This window comes from Chelonoidis abingdonii, chromosome 6 (assembly GCF_003597395.2).
Source record: "Chelonoidis abingdonii isolate Lonesome George chromosome 6, CheloAbing_2.0, whole genome shotgun sequence".
NCBI lineage: Eukaryota > Metazoa > Chordata > Testudines > Testudinidae > Chelonoidis > Chelonoidis abingdonii.
The window spans coordinates 74,886,367-74,914,347 of record NC_133774.1 but is presented as its reverse complement, the minus strand read 5'-3'; the positions used below and the strand labels follow the sequence as shown (position 1 = coordinate 74,914,347).

General features: G+C 38.4%; 1 protein-coding gene across 3 annotated transcripts in view; it reads right to left on the bottom strand.

Moving 5' to 3' along the window:
* Window positions 1-1,597: 1,597 nt before the first annotated feature.
* AP3S1 (adaptor related protein complex 3 subunit sigma 1) overlaps window positions 1,598-27,981 on the bottom strand; it is a 42,488-nt gene continuing 16,104 nt past the window's right edge. Inside the window, exons 4-7 of one of the 3 annotated variants that reach the window (XM_032789119.2) lie at window positions 23,867-23,938; window positions 13,384-13,491; window positions 9,102-9,143; window positions 2,092-2,177 (exon numbers count right to left, since the gene is read on the bottom strand). In XM_032789119.2, the coding sequence (XP_032645010.1) occupies window positions 9,108-9,143; window positions 13,384-13,491; window positions 23,867-23,938 (216 nt within the window). In that variant the 3' untranslated portion in view covers window positions 2,092-2,177; window positions 9,102-9,107. Of the gene's footprint in view, window positions 2,178-9,101; window positions 9,144-13,383; window positions 13,492-23,866; window positions 23,939-27,981 lie in introns of all 3 variants that reach the window. The other 2 variants (XM_032789118.2, XM_075067167.1) reach the window with 2 other exon arrangements.

Genomic DNA, 27,981 nt, shown 5'->3' with positions numbered 1-27,981 from the left:
CTCCCATTCTTTGAAGTTTTCCCTTACATGCTTTATTCTAGACCCAGTCTTTCCAGTGCAACACAGAGCAGTACTTTTATTTCTGCGATCCATGAAGGAATGCATCAGTGGACCCAGCCCAAAATCAAAGAGGCAGATTCTTAGCTGATGTAAATTGACATAGTTCTAATGGTGACTCCCTTCTTCCACTGGAACTACAACAATTTACACCCTCTGATAATCTGCCCCATAATTTGTTTTGGCTTTTTTTTTTTCTGGCTACCCTATCACTTTGCAAATTCAACAGCATACCAATTTCCTGCCCATTACCACCCACAGGCCTTTAAAACATTACTGCTTTCCAAGGATCTCAAGCCAATTGAATATCTGTTTCCGATTACTATATCCCAGTTATATAAACTTGCATTTTTGTAGCTGAATCTCATTGTGTTATCTCCTAGTCATGTTTCTAACTTACTTTTTTTTATATCTGTCTACATATCTAATTCAACCCTTCTCTCCCCACGTTTAACCTGCAAATTTAATTAACATGCTATTTTTCTGCTTCCAAACTATTAAAGTTGTTATATTTACAGCTCTTTGGAATTTCATGGCAGAAGCACACACACTACACTAGAAACATTGCATCTGGTCTTGGCAGACAATGATTCAGAATTAAATATGAAACTTCACAGATATGTACTTTTGATAGCAAATATGGACACCACACCATGCTCTTCAAGAGGTGAGTGAATAAAAGCTATTTGCAGGTAGACCTGAATTCAACTCAGACTGTGAACATATCATTATAACAGTTTAAGTACTATAATTTGCTACAATTTCCACAACTACTCTGTTTTCAAACAAGGGAGCTGTTGAATTGCTGATTCACTTTATATTTTAACTCATGGAAATCAAACTAATATTTGAAACCTTGGTCCTTTCAAAAATTTAACATGAGGCTAGCTCATCAGTTCTTGAATCTAACAAACCAGTCTTTGGGTTAGGTATTTTCCCTCCCCCCACTTTCCTTAAACATTTTATCCCAGCTGCCAGGTCTTTTTAACCAGCTTCCTTCTCACCACACCATACCCTTCCATGCCAGCAGTACACCAGATATTCCCTTTTGGCTGCCCAGTTTACTTCTAGTTCTCCATGTTTCTCCCTTAAAGAGCAACCCCATCCTAGACCCTTTGTCTCCAGCTGCCCACTAATCCCATAATCTTCTTCTCTTCCCCCTCTCACACGACTAAGACCCTCCCGGAAGCACAACCAACTATGCCACCATCCTTTATTATTCAGCACACGCAGGTCAACAGAAAAGATTTTCAGAATTTAGAACACACTTTTGAAAACATCTTTTTGTAACCGAAGTCTATACATATCTACCCATTTTTAATAGAGGCAAATTTCTTCTTCAAAACAATCTTGAATAATCTCTGTGAAGTTCATAGTTCCAGAACACTCACACAATATTTTAGTATAATTCTTTCAACATCTGGACATCAAAATAATACATTAATGCTAACACAGTTTTTATACACACACTTTGCTCAACAAATAGGAAGCAAGTGATTTGTTGCTAAGAATAGATTTCAGACAAAAACGCGTTTAAGAGTCCAGTTAATTATGACTTTATTTAAACAAAAACAAAAGACAGTTTAACGTTTTCATGTAACATACACACTTGCATCTTAATAATCACGACAAACAGCAGAAGTAGTTAAGGAATGCTGCACTAATCATAGACCTTAGTGGATATACAAAAAGACTCAACATTATAGGTTATATAAAGTAAAGAACATCTTAAATACTTTTCCAAAATACTGCAGCAGCCAAGACAGTGTTATGCCTTACAAGGGCATAGGAATGTAATTTAGAAGTCACACAGGAACTACCCATTTCCTTTAAAATCATTGCGCAAGACAAAAGCAACATTCAACTTCACATACTGATTTTACACAGAATTTCTATGCAGTACTTTTTTATCCGAATAGCAAAAGTTAGAAATTTCTTTGTTTGATAAACTTCAATTACATTTTTCCTTGATTTTACCTGTAGCAGCCATTTTATTTAAAAGAGGGCAGGTTTGGCACTTTTATACTGATGTCACCAATATTAATATTTCTTGGGATCTCTGGAAGATTCATATTCTTTACAGCTGACACAGCCCGGGCTGGGGCTCCTGCTAAACCAGCCTGTATACAGAAGTAAAGAAAAAAATACAACACAGGTGAAGCCTACAAGTGGTATAGACAGACAGCACTAACATTTAAATTGTTCTCATAGTTACAAGATTAGGAAGACCAGATGGTAGTTTGAGTTGGAATGAAATGGGTTATTTGGAAATACTAAACCAGAAAGAGAAAACAGTTCACATGAAGTCTAAAATATTACAGAAACATGCTATGTAAATTTGATGAAAAGTATATGGGAGCAGGGAAGGACCAGAGGAAACCAAGCTAAGTAATATGTAGGTTGTAAAACCACCACACTGAGATATAGCTGAAGCTAACACACAGTCTTTAACTTGTACTGATCCTAAAGCCACTTACATGATACATAATCTCAAATCATTCATTTGAGACACCTGCAGTTCCTAAGAATACTGGGACATTAACAGTCATAGCTTAATTTTATTGGCTTGCATCAAGTCAAACACTCAACAATTTTATTTTGTGTTAATTTCTTCTGCTCTAATCTTTAAACAGTTAAAACGACTCATTAATATATCTGTAAAATAAAAACATGTTACAACTGATTTTATCCTAGTACTGCCATTTAGACAAAGTTGCTGCCATGCCTATGTACCAGGAGCTAGATCCCCAACTGGCGTGAACTACATAGTTCTGCAAACTTCTGTGCAGCTATGCCAATTTACAGTGAACTAATGATCTGATCCCAAGTCTGTATGAGGTGCAAAACACCCATACAACTCTATTTTAAACGTGTTTGTACCGTAGCTGTTTTTTTAATGATTTATTCTAGTATCTCTTTTAAAAAGTAATGACTTGAAGAATATATAATTTAGCATCAAAGGCACATATTTTTAGAACTGCATCACCACCAACAAAAATGTGTACATTCCTGTTCTACAACTGCACACAATTACAGTAATTACATGCATGCAATTCTGAAAAGCTGGGCTTAACATTTTCAATGGAATGCAAAACAAAGCATGAATCATTTGATTTTCTTCTGCCCACTTACTAAAGAAGCTGATTTTCTCTCCTTTAATATTTAAGGGGGGAGGGGAGGAAATGCTCATGAGTTAAGTCTTTCTATGCCAAGCATTATTACCATGTAGATTTTTTGTATGGCCAAATGACAAATTGTATCCCCTGAAAACAAGGATTTGTAGTAGAAATACTGACTAAATAATTTCCAACTCAGAGCTCTATGGGATACAGAGAACCTCTCCTCATTATTAGTTTCTAAATACAGATGTTCCTAATTAAAAGCATAAATAATTATTTAAAAATAGAAACTAGAATCAAATCACCATTTTATTTACTGGTGTACAGAAAAGCTAAAACTTATTTTAAACACTGAAACTTTTCCCCTTAATAAAACAATTCATTGCACATGTATGGTCAGATGTAGAATGTGAAAACAAGACTTACTGTCTTGCTGAAACATATGTAGAATTACTTGTGTTAGTATTTCAGGTTTACAACTCAAGAAAGAGACCCAAAAGCAGATAGACAAACTGCTGTCTGCGCTCACTGATATTACTTTTTTTAGAAAGTCTGCAAAATGGTTTTAAAAAGCAAAAGGTATTTGGAAAGATAGAAATTTAAATTTAATATTCTCTAAATTAAGAACATTAAAAATCTGTCTGCTGAGGCTTAACATACTGCTTAATTCTTTAGCAATTTTTTAAATTTAAAGTTTACGTAAGCAATTCTCAAAACTAACGATCTTAGACAGAATATTCCTGTATAATATTTATACTTGGGGGACTTAAGTAATGCAACTAATATAAACAAATGGCAAGAAAAAAAGGTAAATGCTATTCCAATAAACAAAAAAGATTAAGCCTTCAGAGATGGAAGGTATCTAAGGTTTTATTATAAACTGGGTAAGGACCCTGAATTCTGAGTAAGCAACATGGCAAAAAAGAATGGTGGTCTTCTGGAGACATCTGACTCATACTTGCTCAGAATAGCATTTTCTGTAATTAATTACTGCTCAAAATACAGTATCTACATGTAATGTATAATGTTTTCAAAAGGAAGTTTGTAGTATTTACAGTAATTGGGCTAAGGTGCATGTGACCTCTGTGGCATCAGCTTGCAGTGAGCAAAAACCCCACAGCTATGCAACAATTCATTAGATATCGCTAAGCAATATCCAGATTTAAAGATGGACTACAAAGTGGAACAGTATTTTTTCTTTCTACTGCTCTTTTACAAGGGCTAAAGCTGATCTAAGATTTTCCCCAACCCTGTACAATTTTGTTTTTATCCAAAAGAGCCAGAAAAACATAAGATCAAATCCTCACTACTTCTCTGGACTTTTTATGCCCGGTGGAAGAGTTAGTGCAGTGCAAATGGGCTCCTGAAGTTTCAGATCCAGCCACAGGAGAAGCAGGGCTGAGGCAGACAGCTGAGAGTCTTTCCTCTGAGGACCCCTCACAAACACTTGAATCAGAGGCATGCCAGGGTTGAGAAGGGCATATCAAGGGTGGCACTGCAACACTAGAGATTCCAGGCAGTGCTGCAGCACACAAGCAGCCAGGCCATGCTGCTGTAACTTAAACAGTGCCCTACTCCCACCATGGCTGTCTGGGGAGCATAGAGTACCCCAGAACTGGGAAAGCTTGAAGCCTCTTCATGGGCTGAGATACAGTACAGAACTTCACCCAAAAAGAATACCAGAAGTACTGGATCCTGACTTCCCTCTTGTAGCTGGAAAACTGTCACCATCATCTCAACTCCATGAGAAAGGAAGTCAGGACCTGGTATTACTAATATAAAAACTCACAAGTAGAATTTAAAAAAAAACTTGAGGCTCACTTTATACATCATAAAAGAGCACTGCCAAGCACAGCACTACTTTTTTTGTGGTTCACCTTTAAAAAAACATAATGCAATAATATAATGCAACAAGAAATTGATTTTAAAACCTCCTTTTGGATTTGAGTCTTGAAACATCTGTATTAATACACAAATAACTGTTCAGAAAGTTTTACAAGCTACCAAATAAATAAATAAATAAATGTAAATTTCCTCCTCTAACTTGATTTCTCTCTCTTTAAATACAATGTTCAATCACAGGAGAAAAATCCTTTGAGCAATTCCAAGAATAGGACACTGTAAACTGTTTTCCACACGGAACATGTAAACACTGTTAAAGCAGCAACAAAAGCAATGAATTATACAATTTAAAAGTTAAACAATGGGAGACCAGCAAAGTACTATAAATAATGCATGTGGTCCACATAGACAGACATGGGTGGCAATTTAAAACACAGATGTCTTTCTAGGTGACTAGGATGGAGATCCCATACCCTAATTTAATGCAGATTAGGGTTCGGGTAAAAATTTACCCTAATTTAATGAAAGATAATTTTTCTTTTTTGAATGGACAAATAAAAACTTGAACATAACCGGTCATTATTTTTACCTACCTGTAGCTATGCTCTTTACACAGACTTACAGTCCCTGACTCCCACCCCAAGAAAAAGGAGACACAATTGAGAATTATTTAAAATACCATGACTGACACCCAAAAAATAAAATAATAAAAATAAAAAAAAAATAAAAACACAGTTTTAACTAAACTTCATCTCTGATAATTTTGGTTTAAAATGAAAGAATATCCTTGATAGAAGGACTATGGCATTTCAGATTCACTTGCAGGCAGAAAAGGGGCAAACAGTTTCCAGAGTGAAAGATAAGGATTCATCTTCATATACTGAAGCGTAGACATTCTCAAGCCACCATACCCTTTTCTCCTAAAGTCCTCCCCCTTATTAAATGGTTTTGTGATTTGACATATGTAGCATTTATATACTGCAATGCCCTTTTAGCACAACCATTCTCACAATTTTATAAGCACAAGACAAAGTCATATAGTACTTCTAAGATGCACTGAACAGATTTTTAGATAAAGAGGTCTAAAAAATATCTGATTAAAGGTATTACAGTAACAAAAAAAATAATACACAGTAAAAGTAGTTTGTTTGTATTAAGTTATATACTGAATGCATCAGCAGACTTATCAATGTTTAGTACGTCGAATAGTAAACTGGTGATCAATTCTGCTATTTTTCTGTAATTCCTGCTGCCAAGAGTAAATTTAATTTATAAAAGAAAAGAGGAAACACAAGAAATACTTCAAATTCAATTTGTTCATAAAAGGTTTGCTGCACGTACCTGATGAGAAAGTAGTTACTGTAATATTGCACAGTACAGCTTTCAACTACTTTTATTATTCAATACTTTAGCAGAAAAGTTAGGGTGGTGAAGGAAAAATTATAACACTTTAAAAAACTAAGTGGCAAGCCTTGATCATGCAGTGAATTATGAAAGTTCACAGCAAGCAAAATGATCTAAGCAAGTGAAAATGAAATTTCTCAAGCATGTGCATGAAGTTTTAGAAGTACGGTATGAACTTGCATATAGAGCTGTTATTACAATGAACCAAACACCATATTTTCCCCCTAGCTGCTTTGTATTCTCCATTTCACTGTTAAAAAATGTTGTACACTAATCCTGAAACACCTGATATGTTAATGCTTTATTCACAGCCACTTACAAATGTTTGTAAACCTGATCACATACTTAAAGGCTTGTGGCTTCAACATGAATTATCAATGCCACATAAGAAACTTTAAATAATATGACTGTTTTGCTTAAGATCAAAGCTAGCACATTCCGTTCAGTAGCACAAATAGAAAATGTTCCTCTGTTTATCAAATGAGAAATTTCAATTCACTTAAATATTAAATACGTTAGGTATAATTTGAGGTCATTATTTTGTTAATATGGTAGTTATCCCAGGATTATCAGGAAAGAATATTGTGACATAATGTATTACATGAAGATAACCTTAGAAATGTTGATTTTATTCACATTTTAAAAAAAAGATCTCAAGTATACTGGAACAGATTACTGGTGCTTTTGCAAGTTTAGGTAATATTCATGTATGCTTCTTACAAGACAAATGGATAAATATTTAGGCTGCCCTCTCAACAGCTCCACAAGAAGCTAGCTGTTAGTAAAAAGGAGGTACACAACTATGCAGATTACTTGAAAATGAATTACTGAAGGCTGAAACCTTGCTAGAGAAACTGGTCTTTTCCACATGTATTGGAATGTACTTGGATATCACTGCAGCTGGTGTTTTATACCAACTCCTCCTCCCAGAAGAAGTATGATTTCGAAGCAGCAGGGTTATGAATAGGATGAAAGGATGCAGTACAGAATATAAAGGAATGATCATGTTCTCTGCTCATGAGGTTAGATAAATGAACAGAATTAGAGAAAAAACAAAATGAAGTCTGAAGGTATATCAAAATGAGGCCAAACAGATAGAAGACTTAGACATACTCTTAGAAATTTCAAGCACTTGCATCACAAAGATAGTAATGGATGGGAATGATTTTTTGTTTGATTTTTTTTTCTTTAAATTGCCAGACCCAAAAATAAAAAACAAAATGTTTGAATGCAACTGAAAAAAAAAAGTAGCAATATGCCAAAAACTACTGAAAAATTAGCTCCTCTTTCTTACATAGTGAAATACGTCTTATTTTCAGTGACTTGAGGAGGCAAAAGTGAGGGTGGTTATTTGTTTGGATTACTTCCTTCATATAATACAAGAAGTTTCAAATTCAAGTAAAACATGTTATTACCATATAAAATATTTTTACACTAAACCTTTAAAATGAAGAATAGTAAAAACTGACTTCAGATAAGCTTACTTGTTAAATCTGCTTTTTAAAATGGGAAGATATACTTCTTGCATAGTCTATCCTTTATCCAATAAAAAGAGTCTCTTAAAAGAGAATAGCAAAATTATTTACAACCCAGTGGATTTCAAATTCCAGTTACAAAAGAAAAAAAAAATAAGTGGAGCTGATTTTTTTTTTTGAAGAATATTTCATTTCAAAGGTAGTCTACAACTAATGCACACTGACATTCAAATTACCGTGTTGTACTTAATGTTTCAAATAACCAGGATCAAAGGGGCAGTCAGCACATTCTGAACTGAAAATGTACACTTCCTCATACATTTCAAAGTTCTTTTGTTCATATCTGTCTTAGATCACTGGCTGTTGCTCCATAAGACTCCCCGTGAAAATTCCAGGGTGTCTCCTGAAGAAGGAGCAAATGATCCACAACTACACTGGACATCAGCACTTGCAAAAGGAAAAAAATATACATTTGAAGTTCATTATGTGCCAACTGTCCTTTGACCCTGTTGGCTAGTGACATTCAGCACAATAATGTTAACCTTAAAAAGCCAATAACATCGGTAGGTCATCTTTACATTTCACCTCTACAATTTTAAAGTCTATGAATTATTCAGTATTTATTTGGGATCAAACTATTAAAACAAATATGCTTTGTTGTTTATCTACAACTTGTTCTAAAATTTCACTCCAATACAAGACCATAAAGGTTCTGATTTTTAGTTTGGAAGCGGTACCATTAGAGCTAACACTAACTATGTTAAGGCTCTCATGGGCAGGATGTTCCTGACCACACACTTAGAGTTTAAGTTTTTCAACCATGTGACACTACATTAGTAATATCAGCTATCTGTGTGCTCAACTGTTATTCAGATTAATATTTTTTAATTTCAAAAATATCCATATTTTTTTCTTATTTAAATGCCGACATAAAAAAACTGCAAAGTTAAATTCTACAATGTAGGAAGAAAAAACATTAAAATAAAGAACATATGAAGTAAATGACAAGCTAGTAAAATATACTATGGCCAATAAAAGATGAGGGAACTACAAGAAGAAACTAGCACAAAAAATAGGCTACAAGGACTGGCATGGGTATATTAACAAATAATTTTTGAGTCTGGCCTAAATAATTTATTGCCTTTGACATCATTTTGCTTTCCCTTTTTGTTAAAAATACATTTTTTCTCAAAGTCAGCAATACCTGTGTCTACCTGTCCTGTCTGGGAGACTGAAAGATAAAGGTCTGTAAGAGAGAAGAATGGAAAGAGCTAGAAAAGATCAGGAGGTTTGGAAAAATGAGGTCTGACTTAAAAGTAAGACTAAATCCACACCCAGCTGAACACACCAGATAGAACACAAGTAGCCCAGTTTTAACCGTGGACCTCATAGCATCCCAATGATCTTCTCCCAAGCTTCCCTCCCTTAATCCCAAATCACAGTAATGTTTTTGATTCAGACGGATTGACCAAGAATCCATTCAGGGACCAACAATGCTGCTCCTTAGTCACATGTGTCAGTGATGAGGCACATGAGACACACTTCCCCTCCCTCCAGAAAGGGGCATATTGCCTCAGTATCATACTCATATTCTCATAGTCCAGGTGACAAAAGAGTAGAGCCAGAAATCAAACCTGGGACTCCATCACAACAATGCAAAGTGCTACTATTCTGCCAAGGGCCCTGGCTAAGTAGCCTTTGGTTTGACAAAGGAATTTGTTATTCACATTTGTGAATGCAATAAACACATGTTTAATTCTTCATGTTAAATTTCAACTGAAGTCCAATTAAAAAAATTGGAGCAGCTTAACTGTTGAAATGTTTATGACATACAACAGTAAGGCAAACAAAGTCTACATATAATCATCTTGCATTTTGGTCTATGGAAACTGAATTCAAATTATATCACACCTATCCACCCCACTTTATATTAAAATTTTAAGTGAAATGTAGGTAATATCCGAAGATGTAGGCTAAATATATTTAGTGAAATTTGCCAGTTTAGCTGCAAAAGGAAAAGCAGCTTATTCTTCATACAATTACTTTCTGTATCCAAGCATTTCTAACAGACAGGAACCATACTAAAGTCAAGAGCTGTAAAGTGTTTGGAAGCCTTGGTAATCTTATGAGTATGAAGTACAGATCCTATTGAAAACAGCCTCTGGAGAGCTCGTTCATTTATTTCTAATATTGTTTCATTCATAGGTTATCAAAATGATAAGATCCACTGATTTCTAAAAATCTGCTACAAAAGAACTTCAATATATCATGTGGATACATATTTCAATCAAGGTTTGTATCTTGTCAGTTCACCTTTGGGAAAAATGAGCTGAGAGACAATAACTTTAGTCAAAAAGGCAAAGGTGAAGAAATAGGGATCTGGGAATTAATGAAGATTAGGTATACATGTAACAAATGACTAATGAATTAACTGAGTAAACATTCACCATGGACTCTAGAGTATCATAATATTACATTAACTGTCAGAGCTGAAAAAGGAACAGTAACTATACTCAAAATCTGCATTAATGAAGAGCACATTGTGAAGCTATCCACTCCATCCCAGTCACCAAGTATTTCAATTTACTACTATTATAAATTTACTTTCTATAATTCATTGCTCTACACAACAGGTGAAATTGCTATGTGGCTGATATATGGACCCAAACCTCCTATGAGCCAAATTAATTACTTGTCTGTATTTTTCTATCAATTAGTTTTGTATTTCAGGCATCAGATTAAGAAAAAGGTAGTTAACTTGCAGATGAGGTAGTGGGAAACAATAATAAATAGGGCTCACTGTACTCAATTGACAGATTTGAGATGAGTAATCAAAAGACTGTTCTCTACCTGATTTAGCAACAGAACTGACAAATAAGTAAATCTATACCTTAACTAGTGTTTTTAGGCAGAGCTTAAAGAAGTTCTTCAAACACCATGGCATAGTAATCTTAAGAAATTATGCCTCTTAAACCTTAGGTTACTGTCTTGCTGTACCCACCATAGAAAAATATGTAAACAAGTTACTCAGATAGATCTTACCTTATTTTATAAGGGGAAAAAAAACAAACATGTACCTCCAAGATCAATACTTGGTCAGAAAGTTAAACAGGCATTTTGGGCATCTTATTAAATATTATAAATGTGTTCAGTTTGGGCATATACTGGCATAAACAGTACATAGTGTCAAGTTGTGTGTTTCTCAGTCAGTGCTGTGCTGCTTCCTGAAGTGACTTAGAAGTGGTGCAAAATGGAAATTCACAGTCAGACAGACAGACTGAAAGGGCTGCTATGCCAGATTATGAATTAGGAGTAACAGTATAAATGGCTGGACATAACAGTTTCAGAGCTCATTTCTCACTTAATTTGGTAGATGTAATAAAAATATTTGTTTAAATGGAAACTATTAAATTTGCAGTGTTTTCCCAATTTGAACAGCAGCAATGAACTTCCAGAAAATGATAATTGGTCAGACGCAGGATTATTGCCTCACAAACACGGATCAGCCAAGGAGGTTTAGCTAACAAATTGCTGGTTTATTGGTTTACACTGCAAGTGACACAATATAAAAAGATCATAACATTTGATGTCACAGTTATATTACTTCTAGTATTCTCCGCACTGCAAATTAAATTCAGCAGTACTAAACTAAGCCACTTAGATCTCAGGTTCTGCAGAATCCAACACTTGGCACTGAATTTATTTAAACTAGTTATATTCTGTCAGTGAACTGGTGATATCCATAAAGTATAAATTTGAGCACATCTGTCTACTCAAATTTATCTGGTCATTGTACATATAGAATGTAGTCTTCCTATTTGAAGGTACACTGAAGACCAAATCTTAGGGTTTTTCTGCATGAACAGTTAGGACTGTGGCAAACTGAATAGTAGAATCTACCCTGCACTTGCCTACTGCAGTCTCACTGTCCAAGTGCAGCCTGCTGACATGCCTGAACAGTTCATTACTGCCCTTTAATCTATATCAGGGGTCGGCAACCTTTCAGCAGTGGTGTGCCGAGTCTTCGTATATACACTCTAATTTAAGCTTCGCATATCGGTAATACGTTTTAACATTTTTTAAAAGGTCTCTCTATAAGTCTATAATGTATAACCAAACTACTGTTATATATAAAGTAAACAAGCTTTTCAAAATGTTTCAGAAGCTTTATTTAAAATTAAATTAAAATGCAGATCTTATCAGTTTAGTGTGATCCTTGCCCTTGCTTTTCCTTGCTGAGTTTTCCAGTGTCTGGCACGTATTTGGATACTTTAAGCTGCACACAGGCTTCTGAGTGATCAGTTGTTAACTGGCTGGAATCCCAGATCAGCAGCTGAGGTGAGTGGAGCTGGTGGCTGGTAGGGCTGAGTAGGGCTGGAGGCCTGGACCAGGTCTGGCAGGGGGCCTGCACTGGAACTCCAACCAGAAGCAAGGTGAGTGGGGCTGCGGCGGGGACCCCGGCTGGCAAGAGGCCAGCAGCCAGAACCCCAAAGCGATGGTGGACTGAGCGGCTCAGCCCGCCCCAGCTCTGGGGTTTCAGCCACCAGCTCCTGCCAGCCGGGGTTTCAGCCCGCTGCCGACCTGGGGTTCCTTCACCCAGGCCAGCAGCAGTCGCTGCGTGGGACCGGAGGTGGGACCCAGCTGGCAGAAGCCAGTGGCAGAAACCCCAGAGTGGCGTCGGGCTGAGTGGTTCAGCACGCAGCGCATGCCATCAAAAAAAAACCGGTTCACGTGCCACCTTTGGCACGCATGCCATAGGTTGCCAAACCCGATCTATATTCCTCTTTGAAATGGGACTAGCTCAAAGTGCTCTAACAAACTCTGCGCATGAGCACGATGCACACAAATAGTGAGACTATGCCGGGGTTGTGTGGAGTAGCTTCAGATCCCAGGTTCTGCAGTCTGATAGTTCATGTAGACAAGCTCGTCACTGCAAATAATGGCAGAACTCTCATCTGTTAAATGGGACCAGGATTGGGCTTTAAATGCATAATTACCCTCCCACTCCCACTCCAGTTTATCATTTTGTGTTGCAGTATTACTATGATACCAAATACTACCATTTATTTAACACTTTACAAGCTTGTTAGGAGACAAGTATATATATATATATATATATATATATATTTTTTTTTCCCTTAAATTCTACAGCCAGTATTGGGTTCCATCATGAAGAAAAAAAAAAACCAAGAAGCCAAGGGCTTGAGAGAAAGAAATTTAAAGGACTATCAATGCACACTGATACCAATTGCAGATGTGGCTTTGTTTGATAAAAATAACAAAAGAATAATTAGCTACTATTCTATGCAATTATCACAAAAGATGAAATGTATCACATACTAAAAGTGCATTGTAAATTCTTAGCACTATAAGCAAGCAGCTGTATATAGGATGGTATTGAAGGACAAACAGCAAAGGTTGCATATCATGCTGATATTATGATCATGCTTTAAGTTAAAGCTCATTATAGAGTCTCTCAGCCTTACCTCAGATTTCTCCAGTTTATTTTGTGCATCAATTTGAGTGACAATTTCATTCATGTTGGTCTCCAAAACCATTCCACCCATGACCATTTCAGACAGAATATTATGGACCTAAGAAAGATCACAAAAGATGATGTATTTTAAATCAGCAAAACACTGTCTGAGTGTCAAGGTTCAAACTACACTACTTACAGAAAATGTATATTTCTGGGTAATATCTAACCACCTTTTAAAGAATTTTAGGGTCCAGAAAAAGTTGACATGAGTCCAAAGTCCACACAGTAAACTTGTCAGCACTGCCTGTTCGATGATTACCACTGGAATAAGTGGGAACGCTAGTCTCCATTCCCTTTTTAGTCTTTTCTGCAGAGACTGCCAACAAGGGTGCCAATTAATACCAGGTACATTAATATTTAAGATGAGAGCATTTATGGGATTAAAAACATTGCTCAGAAACATACATAAGAGCAATTAGCACCTTGGACAGAAAGTTCTTTGGTATGAAATAAAAATTAAATCAGTTTAAGCCAAAATAACCAGATAAATTTCATTCCATAACAACCCAGGCAGGAATAAGGGAAGTAGACTTGAGCTAGACAAGGAGGTTAATATCTGTTATTGGATCAACTGCTGTTTGTGAGAAAGACAAGATTTAGGGCCTGGCTACATTGGCACTTTACAGCGCTGCAACTTTCGCGCTTAGGGGTGTGAAAACACACGTCCCTGAGCGCTGCAAGATGCAGCGCTGTAAAGTGTCAGTATAATCAGGGCGGCAGCGCTGGGAGCGCGGCTCCCAGCGCTGCACTCTACACCCGTAAGGGATGTGGTTTACAAGCAGCGCTGGGAGAGCTCTCTCCCAGCCCTGCGGCTCTGACTACACTCACACTTCAAAGCGCTGCCACAGCAGCGCTCCCACAGCGCTGCCGGGGCAGCGCTTTGAAATTTCTAATGTAGCCAAGCCGTTAGAGCCACACAGAGCTCTTCTTCAGGTCTGGGAAACAAAAGAGCAAAATGCAAGGGTGGAACAGATTGTTTAGCATAAGTAGTTAGCACATACTGTAAAGGACCATTCAAGGTGAAGTGGCCCTTTCACATCTCTGCAGTCATAAAACAATAAGAGGGGGATTTAGTAGGTTACAGATTATTGCAGTAAATCATAATGCCAGTGTCTCTGTTCAATACATGATTTTTAGAGTCTAGCGAAATCATGAATTTAAACTCCCAGGCTTGTCTTTTGATAGTGTTGTGCACATTTCCTTTGAAGAAGAGGACTGATAGGTCAGACAGAGTGAGCGCTTTGTGAAACGTGTCTGCACACAGGTGATAAGTTCTTTTTTATCTGTTATTTTCCTGTGTGAGTTCACCCAAGCACACAGTGATTGTCTGGTTTCACCCACATAATTGTTATTGGGGCATTCAGTGGACTGGATGAGGCATATCATATGCTGTTGTAAACACATATAGGATCCGTGGAAGGTGTGCTGTGTGTCTGTGGGTGGAGGGTGCTGATCATCGCAGCAGTGGAGATATGTCTGCAGGCTTTGTATCTGTTGTTCTGACAGGACCTGAAGCCACTTTGAACTGATGTGTCCCAGTCTGTGGGGAGCTTGATTTTGATGATTGTGGAGAGGCCAAGAGGCTGTCTCAAGCTCAGAAGTGGGAGTTCAGGAAAGGCCTCCCACAGGATGGGGTACCCATTGAGTAAGGGTTATAACTGTTAGATGATACCCAGCATGGGCTTCAGTGTGGGGTGGTAGGTGACAAGCAGGGGCATGTGGTCAGAGGGGGTCTTATCTCTGTATTGAAGCAGGCTCCCTCAGGGCATTTCGGTGGCCCGTTCCATGACATGATCCATATTTTTGGTGGAGTGTCCCCGTCAGGCAAAGGTAGCCCTAAATGTGCCAAAATATACATCCTGGAGCACATCTCCTTGGAGCACACTCTGTGGCATCACAGATTTCTTGGTGTGGCCACTGCATCCATGAAGGTAGGCATTGTGTTCTGTCGGATTTTTTGTATATGGTTGTCTACAGGGCTCTACTATTGAAGTCAACTGTGGTGTCCAGGAAGTTGATGCTAGTGTGGGAGAGTTCCAGAGAGAGTTTAATGGATGAATGGTGGTTGTTGAAGTTGTGGTAGAAATCTATGAGGGAGTTTATATATCAGTGATGTATTTCACGTATATCATTGGTTTCATGGTGCATCGGTGCAGAATCTCTTCTTCAAGGAGGTCCATGAAGAGGCTGGCGTATTGGGGAACCATCCTAGTACCCATGGCTGTTCCAATGGTTTGAAAAAAAAGTTGTTGTATGTTGTATATAAAATTGTCATGAGTGAGGATGAAATGGATGAGTTTGGCAATGTATTTGGGGGTAGGTATGAGGATTGTCTTGTAAATATTTGAGGCAGAAAGCTATGCCATCATTGTGTATAGGTAAATGACATCCATGGTGGCAAGGATGGCGTTCTTACCAAAGTTAATATTGCTCAGTTTGTGGAGGAAGTCAGCTGTATCCTGGAGAAAGCTGGCCCTTTGTGGGGTGAGTGGTTTGAAGTCACTTTCTATGAGCCCTGATATTCCATTAGTAACAGTGCCTTAGCCAGATATGATGGATTTATCCCGGTTCCCTTGTTTGGGTATCTTGGGAAGCATGTAGATCTCTTGAATGGGTTTGTGGGCAATAAGTTTGTAGACTCTCTCTTGGTGTTGTCTGGGGAAGGTTATGATGATATCTTAATCTCCTGGGTAAACTGTGGCGTGGCTTTCTTTGAGTTCTTTATCATAGGTTGTGCTGAATAGTAGTCAGCTGGTCTTGTTAATATAGTCATAACAGTTGAGGACTACAATGGCATCCCCTTTGTCTGCTAGTCTGATCATTATCTAGTGGTTAGATTTCAGGGACTGTATGGCTGTCCTCTTGGCAGTGGACAGATTATGGTGGATCTGATGTTTGTTAAGGATTTTACAGTCAATTTTTTTCCTGAAGCATCCTTTTCTCTCTAATATCCTGGGACTGAAACAGCTACAACTACACCTGCAGACTTTAGACGTTCAGACTAATCCTAGAACATATCTGACTAAGATTGTTCTTGCCCTCTTAACCCCCCAAAATAGATTACTGGATTTAAGTTAACTTTTCTTCTTGAGAGATTGCCAAACCATTACTTTGCCACAAGAGTTGGTTTGCGTGATAATTAACTGGAAAACTGATCAAACTTCTTTAGAAATGAAAACTTATGGAAATAAATCTATCAAAATGAAGTTCAGTGCCATTGCTGTATTCTCTTCACCTTTAAATCCATCTTATGGCATTTGTTTCCTGAAGTAATTCATTTATGTGAAACATGTACTTAAGAGAACATTGTCTACTGCAGATGCTTTAACAACTTCTAGATCAAAAGTTACATTTCCCAACTTGACATCCTCCAAAAGGACTCATACAGAAAATTAAACTTTTGTGGTCTGCAATTGCTACAATGCTACATTTACTAATAATATAAATTTTTTAAAAAATTATACGTATTTACCGTTAACATTGCTAATTCCCAAGAGAGTCTGAATTTTCAGATTGTCCCAGGTATTATAAATCAAATAATTTTGTGCCTCTCCAGTAAGCATTTTCAATTAAACAAATTGCTTTTTAAGGTACTGTTTGAAACACAGTTTAACTGGGTAACACACACCATCTAAGTAGTGTGGCCTACTCTCTTCACCAACTTATGGCAAAGATATTCTAACTACCTCTAAGTTCTTGTGAAAATTTGATTACATTCTCAGGAGTGGATAAGTAATATAACAGATGTAGGTTCAGTGAACTTGAATCATAAAAACTGTAACTACATGGGATGTTTAAAAAACGAGGGCAGACTCAGTGGGGGGAAAAACCTGACCTATTCATTGCTTTTCTTTGCTGCAATTTAGACAATTCACTTGGTGAACACATTCCAGAATATGTATTTAAAACATTTACCATACATGTAGCTGCAAAGATGTAGGAGGCAGTTTCAAAAAGAGTAAAATTGCCAACAAAATCATCTTGATAGTTCATAAATAAAAGCAATTTTGAAGATGAAACTGTTGACAAAAAACATTTAAATCTCTGGGCCCTAAATTGTGGAATCTGCCCACTATTACTACATCAACAATTCTTTGAGTTATCCACATTGATTCAGATGTATTCTGTGCTTATGTCCTTGTTTCAGGAAAAATACTTTCCATATGCGAATTAATCTTGGCCATATATTTAGTAATGCGCCGTATTTCAACCCCATAATAATTGTAAGACAATCAACATTGGATAACATTTGCAGAGAGTTAAAGTGTGTGATCTGAAAGCAATTTGGCACATCAAAGGATGCTTCTTTCATCATTTTGGCTATTTGTAACATTTCCCAGTTATGGTGACAGATTAAAGAAAGAAGCAAATAGAGACTAAGTATTGTGAGACAGCAAAGTGTGAGGAGCTTATGTATTGATCTAAAAAGAACCACCACAATTCCTGTTTTTGTGCTACAACTTTGAAGGGATATTCTAAAGAACAGTATTGAAAAAGTTGCTACTCTGACAGTTTGTTAGTCTATTTCAATTGAAACATGGTAAACACATTCAGAGAAGAATTAACAGCTTTCTTCCCTCACATGTGCTTCTGTTGCAGGGTTTTATGAGTCAGACTATCAAACATTAAGGGGAATGATTAAAAAAATCCTCATTCCACTGGAAAGGACGTGCACACTGTACATATGCCTTATAACACAGGCAGCAGAACCAGCCTGGAAAGAGTAAACTAAGGATGGAGCAAAAGAGTAGTTACTCCTCCAATATTGGCTTGTACCTAGGTTAATTCAACACCTTCCAAATTTAGAATTAAAAAGGGGGAGGAGAGTATTATTTTGGCTTTAATATATTATCTAGATCATTCAAACTAATTAAAGCAGAAGGAATAAATAGAACAGCTCCCCCTAAAGTAGTTTTATTCATTTAGACAAGGAAATAGTTTATTGCACTATATAAAGGTACAATTTCAGTAAGAGAAGCACATGACTAAAAAGGCTTATACCATAAAATTAGATGTTTAACATTTTGCTGAAAATTTGCAAAAACTGATTTCTCTCTCTCTCACACACACAAATGGGACTCCTCTTTCCCCTTCCTTCTCCCCCAACATAATATGTCACTTTACTAAATAGGATCAATTGGGAATGAAAATTAATCTTTTTCAAGAACTCAATTTCATTTAGATGGAAAGGGTTTTTTGAATCAATACACTGTTGGCCATTGCTCAAAAAGTGAAAATTTCTCAGTCACAAAAGTAGCTCTGAACAATGTTTTTGCACCAAAAAAATAAGTGGTAGTCATTTTCATAAAGGCAAATAACATTATGGGGAAATCGTATCATATTCATTACTAACGAAGGGCTCACTCAAAAAAATGCTACAGTTCCTAGAGCTATGGCTAAGACGACTGAGGAGGTACAGTGTTGAGAATCAAGAAGAGCAATGTTGGATTTGGTTAGCCTTGGAGAAGGAGACAGCACATGATGAACGTGTTTTTATCTCAACAGTAGGCAGACCCCCTGCAATATGTAAACTTCAATCATGCCTCATTAAACCAAGAAACAAAGGTTCTTCTGCAGAGTTGCGATCATAAAATATCTTGCAGACAAGCTTACATTCCTTTCTCACCCTATCTCAAATCAGATATGCCAATTATGGGAGGAAAGAGCTGTCCAAACAGGGATGTAGAAGGTCCTTAATTTTAAAAATATGTACAATAATTGTACAATAAAAGTTTAAAAACTGTAAGGTCTTCAAATTATAGCCTGAATAAACTAAAACATAGTTTATGCAAAAAAGCTATACTTTTACATTGTTTAACCAACATTTAACAAGCAAAAGTAGTTTATATATCAGATTTTTATGAAAGTCCATGAGACTTGATCACTACTTTTCTGGTTTCCATATGTACATACACGTCATATGGTGGGTGTAGATGGTAATCTGGCTCCTTTCTCTCAATGTGTAAGGAGTAAAATTATCAGACCAATCTTATACAATGAAGAAATAAATGATGGAGTATTTCTTTCATCCTTCACCCAGGAGCTTATGTTACCACTTTCCATTGCCACTTGTAGATTTGCATTTTTGTATTCTCTCTTTACAAATATTACTGTCCCTGTCTTGCCTGCCATATATCAGAGTGTTATTTTAAAAATCAAACTAAAAAAAAAAGAAATCAGTCAGCACTAGTGTAAATGCCACACACAAATCCAGCTTTGGGAAAATATTTCCACTTTGCTCTGGTAGATTTCTTCTGGATTAACTACATCATCAATGGAAAAACCCCTTCGTTGATGTAGGAAGGATCTATACTACAATGGCAAAGCTGCAGCACTTGTAGTGTAGACATAGCCTAAGATTCATAAATTATGAATGGCTGAATAGACTTTATGTACATCTAGACAGCTCTGGATCCCATGTTACAGTTTAAAATGAGTCTCAAACTTATACACTGTAAGGTCAGAAAGGAGCACCTAATCATCTAGTCTAACCTCCTGCACGTTGTAGGCCACAGAACCTCACCCACCCAACTCCTGTAATAGACCCTAACTTCTGGCTGAGTTACTGAAGTCTTCAAATCATGGGTTAAAGGCTTCAAGTTACGGAGAATTCACCATCTACACTAGTTTAAACCTGCAAGTGACCTATGCCTCATGCTGCAGAAGGTGGCGAAAAGACCCCAGGGTCTCTGACAAAAATTCTTTCCCGACCCCAAATATGGCAATTAGTTAGATCCTGAGCACATAGGTAAGATCCACTAGGCAGACCAGGGAAAGAATTCTCTGTAGTGACTCAGAGCCCTCCCCATCTAGTGTTCCATCTCCAGCCATTGGGGATTTTGCTACTGGCAGTCTCCGATGGGCCACATGCCATCGTAGGAAGTCCCATCGTACCATCCCCTCCATATGTTCATCAAGCTCAGTCTTGAAGCCAGTTACGTTTTTTGCTCCCACTGCTCCTCTTAGGAGGCTGTTCCAGAACTTCACTCCTGGTGGTTAGAAACTTCACCTAAATTTATTGATGGCCGTTTATATCCATTTGTTCGTGTCTCCATATTGGTGCTTACCTTAAATAACTCCTCTCCCTCCCTGGTATTTATTACTCTGATCTATTTATAGAGAACAATCGTATCTCCCCACAGCCTTCTTTTTGTTAGGCTAAACAAGCCAAGCTCCTCGAGCCTGCTCTCATAAGGGAGGTTTTCCATTCCTCAGATAATTCTAGTAGCCCTTCTCTGTACCCTGTATCAGTTTGAATTCATCTTTCTTAAATATGGGAGACTAGAATTGCACACACTATTCCAGATGGGATCACAGCATTGTATTGTATAACAGTAGTAATACTTCCATGTCTCCACTGGAAATACCTCGCCTGATGCATCCTAGGACTGCATTAGCCTTTTTCACAGCCACATCACACTGGTGGCTCATAGTCATCCTGTGATCAGCCAATACACACAGGACTTCCTTCTCCTCTGTCGCTTCCAACTGATAAGTCTCCAGCTAATAGCAAAAATTCTTGTTGTTAGTCCCTGAATGCATGACCTTGCACTTTGCACTGTGTGACAGACCCAGACCAGTGGGGTACAGGAATCTGGTAGAGGGCAAATATACTGGTCACTTGGTGAGTAGTTTTGTGTTCCCTGAGTGACCAGAGCAGGGTCTGCACTAGAGTAGTCAGGAACTTGCTAGAACCAATTAAGGCAGAATAAAGGCGGATTAGAACACCTGCAGCCAATCAAGGCAGCGGCTAACAGGCACTTGCGTGGTTGTAAAAAGGAGCTCTCTCCAGCAGTATGGAGAGGAGCCAGAGGAGAGGAAGTGTGTGTGAGCGGACGGGAGCAGAGACACAAGGAGCTGAGACTGAGAGGGTTGTGCTGCTTGGAGGATAAGGAGTACAAGCATTATCAGACACCAGGAAGAAAGGTCCTGTGTGAAGCCTAAAGGACAGGTGTTTGGAGGAGGCCTTGGGGAAGTAGCCCAGGGAGATGTAGCTGTCACACAGCTGTTACAAGAGGCACTATAGACAGCTGCAAATCCATAGGGCCCTGGGCTGGAACCCGGAGTAGAGGGCAGGCCCGGGTTCCCCCCAAACCTCCCAACTCCTGATCAGACACAGGAGTTGATCCAGATTGTGGGGGAGATCACTGAGGTGAGCAAATCTGCCAATAAGCACAGGACCCACCAAGGTAGAGGAGGAACTTTGTCACAACTGTTAAATTTCATCCCATCTCTATTCCTCCAGTTTACAAGGTCATCCAGATCTTATTCTATGATATTCTGGTCCTCCTCCATATTGGCAATACTGCCTAACTCTGTGTCATCTTCAAAAGTTATTAGCACACTCCCACTTTTTGTGCCAATGCCAGTAATAAAAATGTTAAATAAGATTGGTTCCAAGACTGATCCCTGAGGAACTCCACTATTAACCCCCCTCCAGCCTGACAGTTCACCTTTCAGTATTACCACTGTAGTCAGCCCTTTAACACATTCTTTATTCACCTTTCAATTCTCATATTAATCCCTATCTTCTCCAATTTAACTAATAATTTCCCATGTGGAACTGTACGAAATGCCATGCAGAAATCAAGGTAGATAATATCTACTGCATTTCCTTCATCTAAAAAAATCCGTTATCGTCTCAAAAGGAAGATATCAGGTTGGTCTAGTATGATCTGCCTTTTTGTAAAAGCATGTTGTATTTTATTCCAATTACCATTAACCTCTATGTCTTTAAATACTTTCTCTTTCAAAATTTGTTCCAAGGCCTTGCATACAAACGAACAGGCCTGTAGCTTCCTGGATCACCTTTTTCCCCCCTTTCTTAAAAACAGGAACTATACTAGCAATTCTCCAGTGACAGTCAATCTGTTTACAGATGTGTTCAAAATCCTTGCTATTGGACTTGTAATTTCATGTGCCAGTTCCTTTAATACGTCTTTATGGATCAGCTGCAAACACACTAAAAAAAACAAAAACTAAGAGTAGCTCAAATGAGACTGTCATATTCCTGGTAACCTTGTTCATTGCAAATGATCACAATACAATCAAAGAACTTCAAAGATTAATGTCAGTATTTTCAAACCTGCAGACCTCAAATTAGGCCACTTAGAAGTGACCTGATTTTTCACCTTTGGGGAGGGCAGGGGAAATCAGTCAACTTTTGCTTAACTATGGAATTAAGGGCCTAATTTTAGGCTGCAGGTCTGAAAATACTGGCCTAAGCCACTAGTGGATTCTGTCTAGATTGAGTTACTTTATTTGATGAAAAAACTGTTTTGTCATAAAGAGAAACCCACAAGGTTATAATAAAATATTTGTCTATCACTTTCTGCAATCTCAATATTATCAGCATAAGCAAAAAATTTAATTTTAGGAGCCAAACTAACTTCTCTTTTGGGGATGGGGAAAGCACAATTAATTTATTACTGGGAAACTGTAAGGAACTTTTCAGGAGTATGGTATCAGTTCAAACACCAATACAGATCTATTGAAATTTTCAGTGATCAGTGTCAACGGGTAAGCATTCTTTCTTTAAGAAGGATGCAGTCAGCTTGCAATCATCTATTAAGCTTCAAAACATGAGTTTCAGGTAGTACACTTGCCCTTCTTCCACTTTCCGGTTTTTGATGCATCACTATCACCTTTCCCTTTAATGTTTTTCTTGCTTTGATGAGATGTGAAAAACTCTCACAAAGAGGGGAAAATGACTGCACACAAAGAGCAGATATATGCACAAAGTAAACACAATGAAAAAACTGAGAGGAATAACTATTTTCCTCCAATCTCTTTCAACTACAGTCATTTTTGATGTTACTTGTAGTCAGAAGCTGACAGTGTCTTTGTAAATGAGAGATTATATTAGTAACCACGTCCCTATACCAGACCAATAAGTCAATTATACCATCTAAGTGAGAGTTCTCACAAAACCTCCTATTTACACACGAAAAAAAGATGTTAATGTCTATTTGGGGTTCAGTAAAGAATCCATCCCACTCCCAGTATGCTAACTCCATTTCTGAGTGATCTGTTCATAATAAAATATGTGAAAGACAATTGCTGGATTTGGAATGCTAAAATCCAAAGCTAATGTCAATTCTGAGTAACATAACCTGGACAAAAATATATCTTGGAACCATCAGCTTCCCTCATCAGAAGAGCAATATTCTGGTGTCTCTGATGTTGCATTTATATATACAGTTACATTGCAGGCACCTCCTAAGTAAATGTACTAATGAATTTCATTTTTCATTCTTAAAGACATGTTCCAGCACACTTTTTGCACTTTAAAAATAACTTGGTAGAAACTGACAAGATTTCACCAACAACAAGGATAGGATTGTTATCCACTCTGTCAGATTCAGGATCAAATGTTTCTTGTCAAGAAGAATGTTTGGTTCAACTGGTATTATAGTAGCTCACCACAGTACCTTGTCTACATGGAAAATTAAATCCAGTTCACAGACATTTTCAAAACATTTGTCTAGTGTTTCCACGAATACCTGTGGAAGAAAAAACAAAGCAAAAGGTCAAGGTTTAAGAGCAACTCAATCATTTCATTATTTATGAACTTCAGATGTGGCACATATAAGAAAATAGAGATCATGTAGATTTTACAAGGCCTAGTGTATCTGAAAAATGTGTAGTCAACACTATTATTGGGATCCTGTAATGCTGGCAGGCCCCAGGAAAAAGAGTATGTGAAGTAAAACAGCTTTTAATACAACTCTGCAATGTGGCCAAGGAATTACACACATAAAGTTAAAGAATATTCACACATTGAAAGAACACTCCAAGAACATCTATTCTGCAATTTTATGCAGTTGTGATCTGAACCGTTTCTTCTAATTTTACTGGGATGCCAACTATCTAGTAAAAATGAATTTCAGCTGTTTATTTTTACCAATTATTTGTACTCCAGTAGCCCCTGAGGGCCACAGCCTGCTTCCACTTCTCTCCTCACAGAATCTTGCCATTTTCTTCCAAGAGAAAATTGCTAAAATGTGACACGACCCTCCCATTTCTCTTGCCTTCTCTTCCCCTCCTACAACTCTCTCCTCCTTCTCCCGTCACAGAGGCAGAAGTTTCTCATTTAATTTCCTGCTCTATCCCCTCCATTTGCCCCAGGAAGCCCATCTCATCATTTCAACTCCTCCCTTATTCTTCTCCTATCCTCTTATGCTCCTCTGGTTCTTCCTCCCACCCCCATAATACAAGCATGACTTAGACTCTCCCCTCCTAAATAAAACCCACCCTTGACCCCCACTTGCTTCTTCAGCTACTGCTCATTTCCCTTCTCCCTTTCACCTTTAAGGGTACATCCACTCTACCTGCTGGATCGGCGAGTAGCGATCGATCTATCGGGCATTGATTTATTGCATCTCATCTAGACGCGATAAATCGATCCCTGAAGGCACTCCCCGTCGACTCTGGAACTCCACTAGGGTGAGAGGCGGAAGCAGAGCCAACGGGGGAGCCGCAGCCATCGATCCCGCACCGTGAGGACAGGAGGTAAGTCGATATAAGGTACATTGACTTCAGCTATGCTATTCTCGTAGCTGAAGTTGCGCATCTTAGATCGATTCTCTCCCCCAGTGTAGACCAGGCCTAAGAGCACGAAACGAGCTGTCTATAACTATTGTCTGAAGTGCCTCTTCTCCAAATCCATCACAGACTGGTTTTAGCCTCAGCACTCCACTGAAATCACTCTTGCCAAATTCTCTAATGACTATGTCCTAACCTAAGCTAAGAACTTGTTCTCCATCCTCATCTGTAAGGGTTCCACAAGGCTCTGTTCTAGCTCCCCTTCTCTTCTCTCTTTGCATCTTATCTCTGGGTAATTTCATCTGCAAACACAAATTCAATTACCATATCTCTGCTGAGGACTCATAGACCCACCTCTCTGCTCAAGACTGGTCTCCTTCTGTCCAAACTAAAAGCTCAGCTGGTCTCTCTGACATCTCTTTGTGGATGTCTAGCTGCCGGCTCAAGCTCAACACAGCTAAAGTGAATCTTAATCTTCCCCATACCTTTCCAGTTACTTTCTTCCTCAATCACTAAACACCACCATCATCCTGACAGTCACTTAGGCCCATAACCTGAGTGTCATCTTCAAAGTGAACCTCTCTTTATGTCTAAGTCTTGCAGATTCTTTCTGCATAACATCTTAAGATACAGACTTTCCTCTCCATCCATACAAATAAAATTCTCATCCAGGCTCTCATCATACCATGTTACAATTACTGCAACATCCTTTTATCTGGCCTTGACAAATGTAATCTTGCCCCACTCATATCCATTCAATATAATGCTGAATGGATCATTATCCTAGCTTATTGATTTGACCAAGTTGCACCTCTCTTTACATCCATTCACTGGCTCCCCCTTCTTTATCACAACAAACATATGTTGCTTGTATTAACTTTCAAAGCCCTTCACAGTCTATCGTCTCTCATTCACTACTGAGCTGACGATGCTCGTATCCAACTGGCCCATGCAAGCCTCCACTGAAATTTCTGAAGCTTTCAAACAAACATTGTGCTTTCTCCTATGCTGTTCCTCACGCTTGGGAAGTGCTTCCCATAAACATCTACAAGGCTGCCTGATTACCCATCTTTGCTTTGATGCCTATAAAAACAGTTAAGCCGCAAATGTGCAGCTCTATCATGCTGATCAACACTGTCTCATTGTTTCCATCTGTATACCCTGTTGCCTCTGTATACCATCTGTTGCCTCTGTCTTAAACTTAGAATGCATGCTCCATGGGCCAGGGATGCCTTTTTGTTGTGTATGTGTTCTGCACCTAGCAGAGTGAGGTTGTGGCTCATGACTAGGACTACAATAAATAAAATAATCTGCACATACAAAAAAAAAATTAAAATTCAGGCATGTGACCTTAATGCTATCTATCTATATATATAAAGCCAAATTAGTTATTAACCGTTTGCTTTACATACAATACACAAGGTTTCATTTTTTATCATTGCAAGTCCTCCTCATTATTTGCTAAGGCCTGTTAATTACTGTGCAAGCCAGACATGCCTTTCTGATTTGGGATAGGAGATCAAACCACATAAAATTTCAATTTTGAGCTTATTTGAGCCCAGCCCAATAAGGCAGTTTTCCGTATCCATAACCAATTTTCCTACTCAGCCAGGAAGCGGGTGGGGCTGTGGCCAGGGGGAGAGGGGGTGAATTTTCATAAGTTCCAACCCTACTCCACTGGAAATCGATGGGAAATTTACCACTTCAACACAAATACTAAAGGCACGCATGAGATTATCAAAAAGGTCTTTTAGTCATAACATGTTATTATTAATTTCCATTTTAAAATCAAAACCAATTCTCTCTCTAGTGGACTTACAGAAGTATCATTATTTAATACCAGCACTGAATTTAAGCAAAAAATACTGGAACTAACTCCACAAAGAGGAGTTGAAGACCACGCTCCCCATGCACTGAGTGGGGAGTTAGGCACCTAAGAAAGGGATTCATAAAAGCCAAAAACTGAGCAGGGAGATGCCTAAGCTAGCCAGTAGAAAATGGGGAACCAGGGCAGGGCTTAGGCCCCTCTCCTCAAAGGCAGTTAGGCTCCTAACTCCAGCTCAGAGAACCTCTCAACCATGAAACCTCCTAGTACAGTCAGGGGGTGAGGGATTAACTGACTCTGTAGCCAAGTGGTTAGGGCACGCTCCTAGGGCATGCAGAGTCAGGTTCAAGTACCTGCTCAGATAAATTATTATTTATGCAAGTGGAACAGCTTCAACAGGAGAGACAGAGATATACCATACTATATCCAATAGCCTGGTGAATAGGGCACTCACCTGGGATGTAAAAGTCCAGGGTTCAAGTCCCTTGCTCTAAATCAGGCAGAGTAGAGATTCAAACCACATCCCAAGTGAGTAGGGTAACCAACAGCAAATGTGAAAAATCAGGACGGGGGGGGGAGGGGGTAACAGGAGCCTATATAAGAAAAAGACCCAACAATCAAGACATCTGGTCACCTAAAAGTGAACCGTTTCAGAGTAGCAGCCGTGTTAGTCTGTATCCACAAAAAGAACAGGAGTACTTGTGGCACCTTGGAGACTAACAAATTTATTTGAGCATAAGCTTTCGTGGGCTACAGCCCACTTCTTCGGATGCACAGAATGGAAATGAATGCTCTAACCACTGTGATATTGGGTATAATGGATGCACACGTAACTTCCAACTACCTAGTTCCCAGCTGTCTTTTATGTAGGGCCTGATCCAGCAAGCATGCTCAGAATACGTCCCCTGGGGAAGACAGGTAGGGGAAGGCCCAGTTTGAGAATTCCATTACGGCTTAGGCATGAGCTAGGATGCTAAGTAGCTCACGGCATTAGGACTGTTTATGCCCACCAGTGGAAACTGAGATGCCTAATGAATTTAGGCAACTACAGGGTTAGATGGTAGTGAGCAGGTGTTGAAGATCTCAGTGGTGCCTAAATGTTGGATTTAGGTGCCTATGCCTCTTTGTGGATCTAGACCTGTGTTATTTCTTAAATGGATTCAATACACGAGTTAC